The sequence below is a fragment of the Natrix helvetica genome (genome assembly GCF_964273705.1).
Source record: "Natrix helvetica genome assembly, chromosome: 1".
Taxonomy (NCBI): Eukaryota; Metazoa; Chordata; class Lepidosauria; order Squamata; family Natricidae; genus Natrix; species Natrix helvetica.
The window spans coordinates 77,272,110-77,289,345 of record NC_138548.1 but is presented as its reverse complement, the minus strand read 5'-3'; the positions used below and the strand labels follow the sequence as shown (position 1 = coordinate 77,289,345).

At 40.5% G+C, this 17,236-nt stretch overlaps 1 protein-coding gene across 5 annotated transcripts in view; it reads left to right on the top strand.

Annotated features, from left to right (window-relative positions):
* The first annotated feature begins 7,671 nt into the window (after positions 1–7,671).
* Positions 7,672–17,236, top strand: part of RAD51B (RAD51 paralog B) — a 363,878-nt gene continuing 354,313 nt past the window's right edge. For all 5 annotated transcript variants that reach the window (XM_081937734.1, XM_081937737.1, XM_081937736.1 and 2 more), the window contains exons 1-4: positions 7,672–7,886; positions 11,751–11,865; positions 11,970–12,083; positions 15,089–15,205. In XM_081937734.1, the coding sequence (XP_081793860.1) occupies positions 11,782–11,865; positions 11,970–12,083; positions 15,089–15,205 (315 nt within the window). In that variant the 5' untranslated portion in view covers positions 7,672–7,886; positions 11,751–11,781. The remainder of the gene's footprint in view (positions 7,887–11,750; positions 11,866–11,969; positions 12,084–15,088; positions 15,206–17,236) is intronic.

Here is a 17,236-nt window from a genome sequence, read left to right as displayed (position 1 = left end):
GTTATGACCAGAGTTTGGTTCAGCAAATCTAAGCCATGAAGAGCAGAGCAACACAGAGAATTCTAGACCTGGCAATGACATTCACAAGTTTGTAAAAACTTCCTGGGAAATCCATTGAAGAAAACTCAAGTCTTAGCATGAAGATGTTTGACAAGACAGTGGACATCCAGAAAAATAAAGTTAAAACCAAATTAATGCTGAATGCAAACAAAACATTAGTTCTTAAATGATCAATACCTATAATCACTGCTATCTGAATACTTGGTCATTGGAATGCTATACCATAACATGTACATTTGTATTTCTTTAAATAGCACTGTCTATGTAGATGGATCTTTTTAAAAAGAAGTCTTGCCATCAGTGGTGGGTTGTCAATTCTTTTACTATTGGTTCGGGCACGCTCCCATGCTGCTTGTGTGTGCGATGCTTCTGTGCATGCACAGAATGGAGCATTCTGTGCATTCACAGAAGTGTCTGGGCGGCTGGGCAGAGCCTCTCGCGGCCGCTACTACCGGTTCGCCCGATCCGGGCTGAACTGCGAGCAACCCACCTCTGCTTGTCATGCTCTATCACAGTGTTTCTCAAACTTGGCGACTTTAAGTCCTGTGGACTTCAACTCCCAGAATCCCCCAGCCAGCATAGCTGGCTGGGGAATTCTGGGAGTTGAAGTCCACAGGACTTAAAGTCGCCAAGTTTGAGAAACACTGCTCTATCATAAAGTGGTTAAAAGTAACAAGGGAAAGGAAGTGGAGGTCTTTTGGTTCATTGTTTTTCTGCTCATCACACCTTTCAAAAACTACATTTCTGGAAAAAAGGGCAGGAAAGGTAATCAAAACGAGCAAGAGGTTGGAACAACTCCAAGTTGTTATATAAACATTAAACAATGATGAATAAAGAAGTCCTACAATGGAGGTATATAAAGTTATGTAAGCTATGGAGAAAATCAATAGGGAAGCATTTTCCCCTTCCTCTTACCAGTAGAACAGAGATCATTCACACAACCTGAACAACGAAGGAGTCAAGCTAGATAAATGCAAAACATTTAGACAGCACATAGATAAATTGTGGAATTTTCCAAAGAGCAGATTTCATACAGAAGACTCCAGAAAGATGAACTGATATATTAATGGGAAATTCAAGGATTTCATTTGTAGGGCCAAAAGAACCAGGATGACCACCAGACAGTGACAAAGAATTAAGAGTTCTCAGAATTTCTCTAGTTCTTTTTAAACTTTATCTTTTAAAACTTTATTAAGCTGAAAAAATAGAATTAGAATTATTGACAAATTAATTACTATATGTACTATTATACCTAAATGAATAAACTAAATAGCTTTATAACTTTACACATTGGGGGAATCACAGCAGGAAGTGATTTTGGCTATTTAGGAAACAGAATACTGGATAAGATGGGCCATCACAACTCTTATGTGATTAGCAGAATAAGAGTTGGAAGGGACTTTGGAGGTCTTCTATTCCAACCCTCTGCTCAAGGGTGGCTGATGAGGGAGATCCTTTTTAATCTTATGAATGAAGACCCTCTGATATCTTGTAAGTAGTTCTCAACCTGTTTGAGCTCACAATTTCAGCTGTGACCGCGACGGTCATAAAGCAGGTAGTAGTATGTGAGCAGATCTGATTTTATGGCTTTTGCAGCAATTAAGCCAATCTGGCAGTGGTTACGGTAAGTGAATGTGGTGGCCGTTAAGTGAATGCCATGGTTGTTAAAGGGACATCACGGTTGTTAAACAAACCCATTGTTTGCCATAGGGTGGTTTTTGCCAGAACAGGAACTAAAATCTGGTTTCTGACAAAACATTGTAAATCGTAGTCATGTGACTTATTGGTCATAAGTATAGGCTCATTGCCAAGTGCCCAAAATGTGGTCCTGTGACCGCTGGGAAAACAGGCAGACATCAGAACTTTGAATCTGGGTTGCAAGTTCCATTTTGGGGTTCCATCATCATAAATTCAAATGGTCAGTAAGTGGCTAATCATAAATCGAAGACGTGCATGCCCTAAATGTGCTTCTTAGGACAAGGGGATGAAAGCAGTGTTGGCCTGGGTTCTTCTTTCAGTTGCCATCTGCTGAGTAGAGCAAGTACTTTCTGTCAAGGACACGTCCAGTTGTTTGTTCCTTTGTGGAGATAAATGCCTCGCTTAGAATTTATTGGTGCTGTTGCAAGGCCAGCAAAAATCCCATTTTCTTGCAGCGGTAGAATTCTAAAACTGCTTGTTCGCTGTCATGCAATTTTTTGCAAAGGTACTTACAGGTAAATAAAGATCCACGTCTAGACCTGAAGGAAGCAAGTGTAATTAACTTGTGTTTTAAAAGTGGACGGATTATAAATAAACATGTATCAATAAATAATAGATTGAAATGTAGCTTGATTCATTGGGTCATTATGAAACAAATGCAGGCTAATGGATTTCATTTATTTTAGTTTTCCTATTTCCAATATGTGAGACTATTTTTCTGCCAAGAAAAAGCATCCAAAACGATGCAAAGCATAATAAATGAAAACACAGGACAATGTACCTTCAAAAGAAATCCATATAACAGTACAGAAATAATACTAAAAACCCTAGGGTAGCTGGAAAAACCAATAGACAGCAAATGCAGAGGACAGAGTAGGTAATCCTGGATCGATTTTGGATGAAAAGAGATGGGGAAAATGCTTTCCTGTGGCTTTGTGTAGATATTAAACAAACCAGGGACCAAGATAAAAGCTGAGGGCAGGGACGTGCGGTCAGGGGAGGCAGGGGAGGCAGAGCCTCACCTCTCTTCATGAAATAATAGTATATAATATTATATACTATGTATGTATGTATGTATGTATGTATGTATGTATGTATGTATGTATATATATATATATATATATATATATATATATATATATATATATATATATATATATATATATATATATATATATATATATATATATATATATATATATATATATATATATATATATAATATTATAATATTATAATATTGGCTCAACTGATAAGGAAGAGAACCGGTGGCTTAGTGGTTAAGACTCCTGCCTAAGATATATACAGCCCGGGTTCTAATCCCAGTAAGGGTATGGCTAGCTGATGAGAGCTAATTAGCTCGAAATAGATCTATCCTAGTCTCCCTTTATTTATTTATCAGTACAATTACAACACAATATTATAATATTATATACATCCGTCTGGCCGCGCCCGGGAGCTGCGGAGGCAGAAATGTTGTCGGCGCTGCCAGATGACGAAGGCACGAAAGGGATTGGGGAACGACGAGAACCTTCGTGCCTCTGCTGGATTTCCTGCGCTCCTCGCGACTGCAATATGCAGTCGCGAGGAGCGTGCAAAGTCCAGCAGAGGTAGGAAGGTTCTCGTCGTTCCCCAGTCGCTTTCAAGGACTGCGGAGCACGAGCCGGCGGAGCACGCTCAGGAAGGTGGGGAATGGGATCACATGTGCTGGAGGCTGAGGCAGCCTGAGCCTCCAGCACACGTGGTCCCATTTCCCGCCTTCCTGATGACGTCACCAGCCGCACCAGCCATAAACCTCACCGCACGTCACTGGTATTACCCAACACCAGTCCTCCACCCTAAAGTGGGAGTCCCAGGCAGTCTTTAAAAGTGGACCATATCCTAAGTGTTATGACATGAATTGTTGAACCTGAGTCATCTTTGTGCAGGTAGTGTCATAGTTTGCGTACTGACCTGAGATTATAAAAGATACCTGCTGCACTTAATTTGCTTTTCCAGTGACAATGTTGAATAATTGAGTATGTATGGCTAAATCTCTTCGTGAGGATAGCATCTCCTCAAGTAGAAGATGAATGTCACTTGCTTATAGAGGTGACTCATTCCCTGAAAGTGTCTGGTCCAAAGTGATATTCATTTTATTAGTCCTCATCCAAACTACTCCAGATTTCGAGTACTGATTTAGTAATCTCAACATCCTACCATTATACAAATTTCCTAGGTGTCTTACTAAGCCAGTCTTGGTCCCAAACTAAAATAAACAAACACCAATATTTACCAGCACATTAAAGATATGATGATGAAAATACAGGTAATCTCCAATTTATGGCAATTGAGCCCAACATTTCTGTTTTAAAGTAGATTTGCTAAGTGAGCGTTGCCCTAGTTTACGACTTTTCTTGCCACAATTGTTAAGTGAACCACTGTAGTTGATAAGTTAGTTACCCGGTTGTTAAATGAACCTAGGTTCTGCTTGACTTTGCTTGTGAGAAGGTCGCAAAAGCTGATCACATGACCTTGGGACACAGCAACGGTTATAAATATGAACCAGTTGCCAAGCATCTGAATTTTGATCATGCGATCATGGGAATGTTGGAAAGGTTGCAACTGTGAAAAACGGTCATATGTCACATTTTTCAGTGCCATTGTAACTTTGAACTGTCACTAAATGAACTGTTGTAAGCCAAGGACTACCTGTATGCAATTACTCTCCAATCTTCACCTCAATGGAATACATTTAGGCAACGATCAGGCTCACCCTGCCCTACTCTTAGTAGAAGAGCCCACCAGAGTTGGATCATTCAGTTACATGCACCCAAAAGCCCAATAGATGAGAAAATAATTTTGGTGACATCTGTACCACTGATAACTTCCACTTTATTATCTGGCCAGTTGCTTGAATTGCATATTCTGCTTTCTTTGTAAGGAAACGCTCATTTTTATAAGTAGTAGTGGCATTTGGCAGTGGGTTGATCCTAGGAAGATGTTTGTTCTGGACTGTATAAAAACTGAAATCTTTCTAACTCTATTTGTCAGATTAACAACCCAGCTTCACTGGCGTCTCATGTTAAAGGACTCAGTAAAAATTTCCTTGAATCTGGGAAACTGCTACCATTCAAACTGGCCAAACCTAGCTTAGATGTATCAAGAAATTTGACCTGGTAGAAACAGACCTTATATATATATATATATAGGCAAATACCACTCACTCATCACAAAATCTCCAGAACCGTAAAGACTACAAATTTGAACTTTGCCATGTTCGTTCCTCTGGGCTTCTAGGTGCTCGCTAAGAAAGGATTTTTCAAAATGACCATCAGATCATTAGTATTTGTTATACAGTAATTAACACACTCTGATGGTAAGGAGTTCTACTCCCCCACCCCACCTGAAAAGAACTCTGTTCCAACTGCCAGTTGCCTCACATTCTGTTATCTCAGTTGAAACTAGCAAATGTTCCACTCCTCCATTCAGGAGCAGTCTAGGGCTCCTTACAGTACTAAACATCGGTACTCACCAAAATGTCTATGCCTTCCACCTATAGAACTGCTTCTGGACTCAAGGTGGTGGGAGCGATATTCCCTTATGTTTCAATCACCGACCACCACTGAGCCAACTGATTGTGAACTGTATTTCTCCTGCATAGCCCGATCACATTGTTTCATTGCAAACAGTGATGGGTTGCAGACAGTACGCCTCGGTACGGGCCATACCGGAGCCTGCCCAGAGCACCGGATACTGTTCCAGTACGGTGCTCTGGAGGGTCCCCCCAAGCTCCTTACCGGTCTTTTAAGTCTCCGGTGCTTCTGCACATGGGCAAGGGGTGTACAGCGCCTGCGCAACGCTCTGCTGAGCAGCTGGAGCGTCACAGAGGCTCGCAGAGGTCCATGTGGACGCTGCCGGGCCCATTCCAACGATACCGGTTGGAACGGGATCCGGAACCCACCACTGATTGCAAAGCACGAGTATCCAGCTAGTCTATTTATATAATTAGTTCACAGGTTTACATGTCATTGTGGAAGAGAGATTTGGGACTAACTAGACAACTCATGATCCTCTGGGTCATTGTTACAGAGGTATTTCTTTGCCTAAACAGAGAAACAGAATGACCAAGGACAAAGATGCAGTGAAAGCAGGAATGACTTCCAACTTCCTTCCGGTTTGAATGTAGCTGGTGATCCTGGGGCAGTCAAAAGAGATACCGGTCCTCTGGACCTCTGGAGGGCTAAAGTGGGACTGTCTGTTGAACTGCCTGATAGCTCTGAAGTAACCACAAATTTGCCAAATTTAAATTCCCAGGAGTCATGGGTCCTGGATTTTGGACACCTTCTTTAAATTATCCCATTTTAGATACCTTGGTTCAAAAATTGTTGTCCTACGTTGCACTGTTTCACCCAGTTAAAGGTTATAGTCATGACAGTTTAGTAGTATATAGGTAGAAAGCAGCAAAGAGCTCAATTTTATTTTTGTTTGAACGACACTTCACTCTATGTGGCGTTTGAGAGAAAGCCATATGTGATGGCACCTTTCTGATCTTTGTTCATTAGTGGAATCAATTGTTTCATGAATTTTAATATACTATTAAGCTATCATAGTTTATCTATGTGCTACTGCCCTCTGCTGGCAATATTTCATAGTACTTCAGGTTAGATTTTTTTAGGTTTATTAATTTATCAAAATATAAAATACATAAATAAAAGTGAAAATAATGGTAAAATAAGGAAGGGGAAAGGGAAGACAGAAAAAGTATAGGGGTGAAAGAAAAAAAGTGTTGATTTCCAACTCCTTTGGTGCAATAGAGTAAGGTAATAACATAAAATCTCAATTTTTTTCTTTTAATAATAATAACATATACTAGCCGTTTATATAGCAACAAATCTATTTAATCAGCAAAACCCAAAATCAAAGCTTTCATTTTTATACCAGCTCAAGCACAAAGTCCAAAAGTGGTTTCCAAGTAGAAACAAAAATGTGTTCTTTTCTTTAGTCAAAGCAATCAATTTAGCCATCACTGCTAACTCCATCAACTTCTGCAGCCATTCATCCATTGTGGAAATCACAATCCCCTTCCATTTTTGCACATACTAACACGCTTAATTTGCTTAGTGGAGTTGAATACACTCCACCTTAAACTTAACCAAACCTTAAACTAACTAAAGAGGCTGCCTTTATTCCCTAACACACACATCCCACACACCTAATTTAAATGAACAGTTGACTTTAGAGTAGAGTAGAGTAGAATAGAATAGAGCTGGAAGGAACTTTGGAGGTCTTCTAGTTCAGCCCCCTGCTCAAGCTCAAATATACTATTTGAGATAAGTGACTGTCGCTAGTCTCTTCTTAAAAAACTCCGTGATAAGAGCACCCATGATTTCTGAAGGCAAGCTATTCCACTGGTTAATTGTCCTCGCTGTTAGAAAGTTTCTCCTTAATTCCAGGTTGCTTCTCTCTTTGATTAGTTTCCAACCATTGTTTCTTGTTGTGCCCTCTGGTGCTTTGTAGAATAATTTTGCGGCAGCCTCTCAAATACTGGAATACTGTTATGTCTCCCCTAATTCTTTTTGTTTTCTTTAGACTAACTAGCCATACCCAAATCCTGCAGCCGTTCTTCCTGTTTTATTCTCCAGGCCTTTGGTAATCTTAGTTGCTCTTCTCTGAACTTTTTCCAAGGCCTCAAACATCTTAATGTGTGAACATGGTATTTCTACTTTAGTTTTCATCCCATATGGCAATAAAATGATCTCTGCATTATTTTCGTATGAACTCTCATTTGAAACATAACTACAGCAAAAGTAAACGTTCTTTCTACACACACACACACACACACACACACACACACACACACACACACACACACACATATAATCTACCCACACATTTTTTATAAAAAAGAACAGCACGTGCAGAAACAAACTGTATTAAAGGTACTTTCTCCTTTCCTAAAGATCCAGAAAGCATATGGAACTTCTAAGACGAAACTTCCACCAAAGCCGAACTATAATTCCCAGAATCCCTTTCATCGCGGAAGACTTGTTGTGATGAAGAGCGAGTGTCGGAGGCCAATCATAACTCGAGCTGCACTTTCGTGGAAGTTTCCTGGAGAGAAGTGGGAGGCTTTGAAAAGAGTCCAGGTTAGGATGGGTGATTTGGTTTGGTTTGGGCTTGGGCTTTGGCGGGGTAAGGCGTTCTCCCGACGGGGGCATATTTTTTTTTGTTCTGCATCGGAGGGAGACCGCTCTTTTGTCCCGCCATGATTGAGACAGAAGAACTCGCGCGCTTTAAGCTCTAAGGTTGCTATTTGGTGCGGACTTTTATTTCAGGTCGTTTGTGCAAAGATGGACGCATCGTGGTCTCGCGGAGTCTGCGGGGCGGGCGGGCGTGGGGTAGCTGCCTCTCCGGGCTGCATATACCCAGCCCCTGAATGCTTCTCCGTGCCCCGGGTGCGTTGTTGGACTACCCTGGCACTGTTGCTGTTTAACGCTTGGATGATGGGTCTTCCTCCTTGCTTCTCTGCTTTTGCTCAGACCTATTGTCCTGGTGAAAGTTAAGCGCTTCCAAGACACGGAGAGAGTTGCTGCGCAACCCCAGGAACGATCTCCCAGTGAAAAGCTTGTGCAATTGCTGTGTCACTGATTCACAGGCCGTGGTCTGTCCCGCAGAAGTCTGCTTTTACTAGGGAAAAAAATTAGCCTAATGACAAGAACTTCAGGGGAATGGGGATGGGGGTGGTGGAATGTGAGTGGGAAGAAGAGTTGATGGAGCTGAATATAGTTAGGCGTTGAAGAAAATTGAAGTAATTCAATGATGGCGATTAGTAAGAGATTCAAGAAGGATAAAGGATATAACTCTTCCAATAGAATATAATTAAACTCTGGAAAGTTCTGCAATATTTGGGTGGTCATGAACTTGAATGGTTAGATGGAGCATCCATATTCCATAACAATAAACAATAACTATGTTGCTTTACATATTGGGACAATGTACCCCTGAATATCAATTGCTTGAGAATATATGTAGGATAGTAATATTAACTATTATTTTGAGTTCATCAAGGGATGGACTAGATGCATCAGATGTTCTGGTTTCCCCCCCCTGTGAGTCTTTCAATTCATGTGTTGGCTGATGATGGAGAAAAATCTTTTTTTAAAAAAATAAAAGTTTTTTAAAAATATTTTTTTTTACAATTTTGCTTTTGTACAACATTTTTATATTGGTATACATCCATTGTACATGATCTCATCTCTTCTAAATGGGCTTCTAAAATAAAGCCAGGCTGTCAAACTCACGGCCCACGTCATGTGCTGGACATGCCCACTCCTGGTTTAGGGAAGGGGGGAAAAGTCCCAATATGTCAGGTGACGCCACTATGACGACATGATTTTGACACCCCTGAAATAAAGGGATGAAAAGTGCTGATATTTTTTCATCATCATCTGCTGGGTAGAATTAGCATTTTCTCTCAAATGAAGAGTGAAAAAAATGACCAGAGAATTTATTTTATTATTTTTAGACCCAGAAAAACAACATCTCATTTTGCAACAGGCTGTATTCCAAAACCATTTTGCTCCCTTTCACCTTTTCTCCTCAAGAGTAATTTTTGTAAAAAATAATAATTTTGCTTTCAGGAGAAGAGATTAAAGAAAGATATATCACGATTTCAAGGAAGCAGATATCACTTGTAAAAATCTGGCTTCAGTTATTCCCCAAAAGATTAAATAAATAATTGAAATGTAGTTTAGGTGGATGGGTTATTATGAAACAAATGCCCTCTAATGGCTTGAATGAATTTTCCTACCTCTAGTATGTGTAACTGCTTTTCTGCCAAAGAAAAGCATCCAAAATGTTGCAGAGCATAATTAAAATATAGTACAATGCACTTTAAAAGTAGAGACATAAAATCAGATAAGTAATGCTAGAAAGTCAGGCAGCAGGAAGAAGGAAGATTGAAAATTTCCTAAAGTCAAAAGAATTATAGGTAGATAAATTGATCCTAGCTGCAGTCTCCAAGTGTATAATAACACTTGGGAAATTACAACAAATCAAAGGGATGTGATGGCTTAGTGGTTAAGATGCTGAGCTTGTCGATCAGAAAGGCCAGCAGTTTGGCGGTTCGAGTCCCTAGCCGTGTAACGGAGTGAGCTCCTGTTACTTGTCCCAGCTTATGCCAACCTTGCAGTTTGAAAGCATGTCAAAATGCAAGTAGAAAAAGTAGGAATCACCTTTGGTGGGAAGGTAACAGCATTCCATACACCTTTGATGTTTAGTCACGCCGGCCACATGACCATGGAGACGTCTGGACAGTGCTGGCTCTTTGGCTTTGAAACGGAGATGAGCACCACCCCCTAGAGTTGGGAACGAGTTGAGAATGAGATGAGTGCTTCCCCCTAGAGTCGGGAATGACTAGCACATATGCTTGTCTGGTGCAACCCAAATTATAGTGACATTCACTTTGAAACAGTGTAATCTGAATAGCTCAGTGGCTAAGACTCTGAGCTTGTCAATAAGAAAGGTCGGCAGGTCAGGGGTTCGAATCCCTAGTACCACGTAACGGAGTAAGCTCCAGTTATTTGTCCCAGCTTCTGCCAATCTAGCAGTTTGAAAGCATGTAAAAATGCAAGTAGAAAAATAGGGACCACTTTGGTGGGAAGGTAACAGTGTTCCATGCGCCTTTGGCGTTTAGTATGCCGACCACATGACCTCACAGACATCTTCGGACAGCGACGGCTTTGAAACAGATGAGCACCGCCCCCTAGAGTCGGGAACAACTAGCACATATGTGCAAGGGGAACGTTTACCTTTAATCTGAAGAATCCTGAAGTGAAGGCAGTTTAGTAGAATGTGCTAACTACCATGTTTTCCCGAAAATAAGACAGGGTCTTTTTTTCTTTTTACACTCAAAATATGGCTTGGGCCTTATTATGAGGGGAGGGTTTATTGTTTTGGGGTTGCCGGGTGGCTGCTCTCTTGTGAGTGGGCTCCCAAAGAGCCGGCATAGGTTCATGGGTAAATGGCTGTGTTGCGCTGTCGCAGCAGCGCAACACAGCAGCCATGAAGCGACCACACTCATGAGCAGCCACCCAGCAAACCCCCTTTCCAGCCGGGCACAGTGCCATTCACTGACCTAGGGGTATTGCCAAGCTGTGTGAGCGCCTGTTTGCCGCTGCCCGGCTCCCGCAGCTTGGCGCCTTTGAAATGGCAGTGAATGGCGCTCTGTACGGCTGGAGGGGGAGTTGTGCGAGCGGCTGTTCCGCTCTCGCTCACGCGCCTGCCAGCCTCACGATGCATGGCTCAGCTCTCTCCGCAGAGCCAGGGCACCTCCACTGCTGCCGCTGCCGCTACATGGCTTTTTCTGCAGCTTCCAAACCGAGTCTTCCGGCAGTGGCCGCTCTGGGCTTATGCTCTATGGTTGTGGACCAGCTGCCGGAAGAACATACAACTATAGACCGTAAGCCCAGAGCAGCCACTGCCGGAAGACTCGGTTTAGAAGCCACAGAAAAAGCCATGTGGCGGCGGTATCCCGAAGGCGCTAAGCAATGTGATCACCTTTGCCTTCCCCCCTGGTTCCTGCGGCTTGGCACCTTTGGGATACCGCTAGGTTGGTGAGCGGCGCTCTGCCTGGCCGGAGGTGGGGGGTTGACCAGGGGGCTTATTTGCAGGGGAGGGCTTATATTTTTGCCCACCAGAAAAATGTGGCATGGCCTTATTATCAGAACATGTCATAATTTCGGGGAAACATAGTACAAGGGGAAAAAAAGACACTTGTCTTTGCTTGCACTCTGAATAATGCAAACTGAGAAAGAATAAAAAATCTTAAAAGGGATATTACTCAGAAAGTCATGATAGAAAGAGCAGGAACTGTTACTGAACAGCAAGTTGAATTCATTGAGCTGAATATATGTTTGTTCAGCACACATGTTATTTAATACAATGCAAAATGATTTTATCCTTAACTGTAAATTCTGAATTAATATTATTTCTTTGTCAATTGGTTATAGAATTAACTTTCTGACCAATAACTATGTGAACATGGCAAATAAAAAGCTAAGAAGAGCAGGTTTACCTCACGATCTTTGTGAGAGACTAAGTCGACATCAGATTACTACTTGCCGGGTAAGAAAAGTTCTTTTATGAGGAAAAATATATAATAAATGTGACAGTACTTGAAGCGTGTGGCCTTGAGCATATGTAAAGCATGTACTTAATGCTTGTTGCAGGACTTCTTATGTCTTTCCTTCCTGGAATTAATGAAAATGACTGGACAGAGCTATTGGAATGTCCAGAAACTTTTTCGGACTGTCAGCCAATCCTGTGCTCCCAAAATGCAAACGGTAGGTATACTTTCACAAATCAGGATAGCCCCCCCCCCCAAGTTCTAACTTTAATCTTCACACCCTTCTATTATTCCACCAGCTGACTAATCTCTCTCCAAGTTGCCTTGATCTTATCCCTTAACCTTATTTTCTGGAGGGGTGGGTTATGTACTGCTGTTCTTGATTGTGTAACTATGCATCTCCAGGATTACAGCAGCTGTAACATAGACCAGTTGTTTGGTTTGAATGCTAATGGCATCTTCTAGCATACTGTCTAATGCAGGAATGCCAAACTCGTGGCCTGCGGGCTAAATGTGTCAAGTTCTGGCTCTTCCCCCTGCCTGGTTTAGTGAAGGGGGGAAAAAAGTCCCAATAAGTCACGTGACACCGCTGTGACGATGCGAGTTTGACAGCCCTGGTCTAATGGTACTTCTCTACTGAGCATGGTAACCCATTTTGAGAGTCGACTGTAGCTAGTTTATAGATGATCTTATGTCTAATATCAGCAGTTGTGCTGTGTAATGGAAAGTAATGATGTTTCAGCTTCAGATGTTGGCTACACGGCCAATTGTTGTTCAATGTCTTCTTAAGTTCTTGAGTCTGGGATGTAATGTGTAGTTGGTCTATTGCTGTGAGAGCAGCTTCCACTTTACTATATTGAAGTGTTGAGCTAACTAGCTGGTTCTCCGTTAGTGTGGATGCAGATTGTCTGTCCATCCAAAGTTCATACATGCCCCCATATCATTAAGTCATCTGTTGTAGGAACATCCTATCAATTCCAGGTTCTCTTATCTTATCCATGTATGGTTTGTTCAATTTTGAGATCCAGTAATTGTGGTAAGAATGGAGATATAAGATACTAAAAGCAGGTTCTGGGTAAATTAGCAGAAATTTCTTATTCAGAACCAAATTCTCCAGTATGTGAAAGAATATATCTCGTTCAAAAGGAAGCAACTTGGTTTCTATAGTGCAAAGATAAATCCTTCTCACCAATCTTAGAATTCTTTGAATGTTATCAAGTACCTGGCTTAGGTGATCTGCTGAATACCATTGATTTGGATTTGAACTAAATCCATTGTCATAACTTCAAACAATCCTATCATAGTTTGAGATTAGATATGCTTTTGAGTTTGGTGGCTGCTTAAAGAATGGACTGCTGTTTAAACAGAATGACCAGCTCTTGCAATATAGGGATGTGGTTCTATATTTAATTTATAACTGATTGTGTGCTAGCATTCAAGTCCTCTGGCAAATATTAAATCATTTATGATGGCTAAAATTGAGTTTAGCCAATTCAATAGTCCAATTGTTAATCCAATTCAAAATAAGTAGTTTTCAATTGTTTGCTTATGTATATATAGAGTGAATGAAGTTAGAATTACTAAATGGATGGCACAAAAGAAGATTGAATGGATTGGCAGGAAGAAGAGGACTGGAAAAAAATCGATTGTAAAGAACTGATGAGATTCTGAAAAAGGGAAAACTAGTAGGTTTAACATAGAGAAAGCAAGGCATGAAGAAGTGGGAGCATATGGCAGAACTTTGCAAGTATAGAAATATAATGAATGGCATTGTGAAACAGATTGAGCTATTTTTTCATTTCTGTTTCTCGTGTCTTTAATTTCTTAGGTGTAGTATTTCTTTCTGTTTTTCCACATTTTGCATAAAAGAGCTTACCTTAAATGGAATAATGTGCATTTATGTCTATCTGTGTCTGCATCAGTGGTGGGTTCCTGCTGGATCGCACCGGATCGCGCACGCTCCCTTTCAGCGCTCCACCTGGCTCGCGCGCTCCCTTTCAGCGCTCCACCTGGCTCGCGCGCTCCCTTCCAGCGCTAAAACCGGAAGTACAGTCTTGCCCCGCCCCTGGCGAAGCAACGACGCCTGCCTGCGCTCCACCAGCTCGGCTGGGAACGGAGATGTTTCCTCAGCGGAGCGGAGCGCCTGAAAAGACTTTTCAGACGCTCCGCTCCGCTGAGGAAACATCTCCGTTCCCAGCCGAGCTGGTGGAGCGCAGGCAGGCGTCGTTGCTTCGCCAGGGCCGGCCAAAACTGTACTTCCGGTTTCAGCGCCGGAAGGGAGCGCGCGAGCCAGGTGGAGCGCTGAAAGGGAGCGCGCGAGCCAGGTGGAGCGCTGAAAGGGAGCGCGCGCGATCCGGTGTGATCCGGCAGGAACCCACCACTGGTCTGCATGTGTATATTCATGTCATGTCATATCATATGTCACAAAGAAGTCCAAAAGTATCATTGCAAACTAGTGGAATAGGGATTAAAATGGTAAATTCCCCTTAGCCTAAACTAGTGTACAGTGATACTGATGGGGCCAATAAAATACCTACTACACAGACACAGTGATTATTCTGAAATAGCAATGACAGGCAAGGAAACAATTTTAGGTAGATAGCGAAATAAAATATCAAATATGTAGTTGCTGTAAATCTGGTTCACCCACTTTTAAGTGGAAGCATTTCAAATAACCCTAATCTCTTGGGGAAAAGCAAACTATTACAAAATACCGAACTTCCCACTATCTTTCACTTATTTAAATTCTTGGATAAATTCCTTTATAAAACTCATAGTAGTTCTTCATAGGGACTTCAATAAAACTTTCAGAGAACCCATACTTAAAGCCAATCAGTTTTCCTGGACAGGGTTATCATTGAGTGGACTTCCAAGCTATTTTTAACCACAAGGGTAATATTTTCTTCTGCAGATGTATCATGCAAATTAAACTTTTTTACTCTCCAAAGAAGGAAAAGACATATACTTACATGTCATAGTAATATTAAAGTTGAAGTTTGCACTATACAAATACTGTAACTACTTTAGCCTTTATATTATCTTTGGTCAGAAAACTTGTGAAAATCTTAATGAAGGCAAGAAAATAAATTAAAAACCTACTAGGAATTTTCTTCTATATTTTGGTAAGCAAAACACAGCAGTTGTACTTTTGAAAGAAAGTTATACTGAGCAGTTTTCTTAACAATTATATATAGCATCTTTTAAAATGATTCCTTGTTTTAGGCTTATGAAATGAAAATGAAAAGAACCAACAATCCTTCAACAGCATTCTTGGCAACGACTCTGGAAGAGCTGGATAAAATATTGCATGGTGGAATTGCCTGTGGCAGTCTTACAGAGGTAAAAGGTGGACATTTAGCTAAACGTACTTGTATCTGTTTATTTAACATATTTTCAGTGAATATTCATTTATGGTGTTAACATATGAGGCATGAAGGTCATTCCCACATATCATTATACAATCTCAAACTACTCTAGATAGTGTACAGCATCCGCCTTAAAAAAACACATAGAATAATAAATACTTGATTTTTTAAAAGTATCAAAACCAAAACATAATCAGAAAAAAAACAAAGGCAAGCCCCAAATAAAATGCTAGATAGGTGCTATAGTCAACATGGACAAAAGCAGATTGAAATAAAACAATTTTAAGATGTTTCCGGAACTGTGGCAAGGTGGGAGAATTGAATGTATTTCCTGGGGAGAGAGATCCATAAATATGGAGGTTGTTAAAAAAAGAAGGCCTATTACCCCCACCCTGGCTCATAGATTTCATGAAGGGAGGGGTCTTTAAGCTGGGCTTCTCTCTTTGACCATAGGACACCAGCAGATTCAGTGTTGCCTGATGTCCCCTGCTACTCCACCATTTAGACTTTTAGAGATAATAATCAGCATGTTGAATTGGATGTGAAAGTCTACTAATAATCACTGCAATGACTTTATATTAAATGTGTAATTCTGCATTGGCAGTATCATGCCAATAATCATGCCACTGCATTTTTTAAAATCATTTGTGGCTTCTGAGTTGTCTCCAAAGATAGCCCAAGATAGAGGGCACTGCAATAGTCCAGTCAAGTGGTCATTAGGTTTGGGCTCTGTTGCACCTGGTTGGTTTAAAGCTGGTGAATCATCTGAAGGTAGACATAACCTCCTCAGCTATAACTTCTGTCTTCTGTTTGAGCAGGAGCTATGGATTCAGGAGCACTCCCAAACCGTGAAACACCACCTATGCGGGGAAACACAACCACATGCAGAGTAACTACTAGGGCCATGTTGTGTTTTGTCTCATTCAGGTTTTTATATCCTCATCAGTTGTGGTTATTTTTCTGCTTTAGTTACCTATTCTAAAACATAGGAGTCAATACCTAGACTGCAGTTTTATCACAAAAGAATAGTTTTTTTTATTCCATACTTTTGTGGCTTCACTTAAAGAACTGATGCTGAAAAAAAATTGCTATTCATTTTTCTGACTGAGATGTGGTTGGAAAGTTGAAAGTTGAAAACTTTTCCTCTATTGCCAGTTCTTATCCTGGTCCTCTGAGAGTTAGAAAAATGTTCTGGCACTAATTCCCCAGCATTTAAAAAAAAAATTTAAACAAGGAATTGAATCATACCTTTTTTCATTGCTTGTCTTGAAAATAATGAACCATTGCATGAAAAGTGGCATTCTTCCTATAAAGGAAAAAATAAATGTTGTTACTGTAGGGAGGCAATTTGTACCTAACTTCAGATTAAAAATAGAACAAGATATCTTCAATGAATTCTCAGCCATGATGGGATGACATTTTCAACATTTTTCTCTCATTTTGTATTCATTCCATCGGTTTCTAATTGAAAGAATATACTCAGTCAGATTTTTGTGGGAGAAAGTTAAGCCATGCTCAAATTGAAATCAATTAGATTCTAAAACTGTTAATATAGTTTCTGCCAAAATGAAAGATGATACAAATACTGGCTTTGAAAACAATACAGAAATAAGTTTTTATTTTCATTGATGATAAAACTTAAGATGCATATGGTTTGCATTTTTGTGAATATGTGCCAATATGTGCCAATTGGGCATGTGTCATCCTGCAGGTGGTAAATGGATTAAGTTAAAACCCCACCTTCTCCCCATGTTTAGCTTGCTCCCTTCTTTTCTTTCTTTGTTAATTTTAACTCCATTTTAATGTTAATATTTATTGTTTTAATATTTAATGCTTATTGATTGTAAGCCACCTAGAGTCCCCACCAGGTGAGATGGTCATTATATTAATCAAATCAAATCAAACAAATAAATAAATTTGATAAAGAGCTTTAAAGTTTAGATTGGAAAGATTTTCACCCTATAATGAAAGCAAGCAAGCAAACAAAACATGGTTTAATTACTCC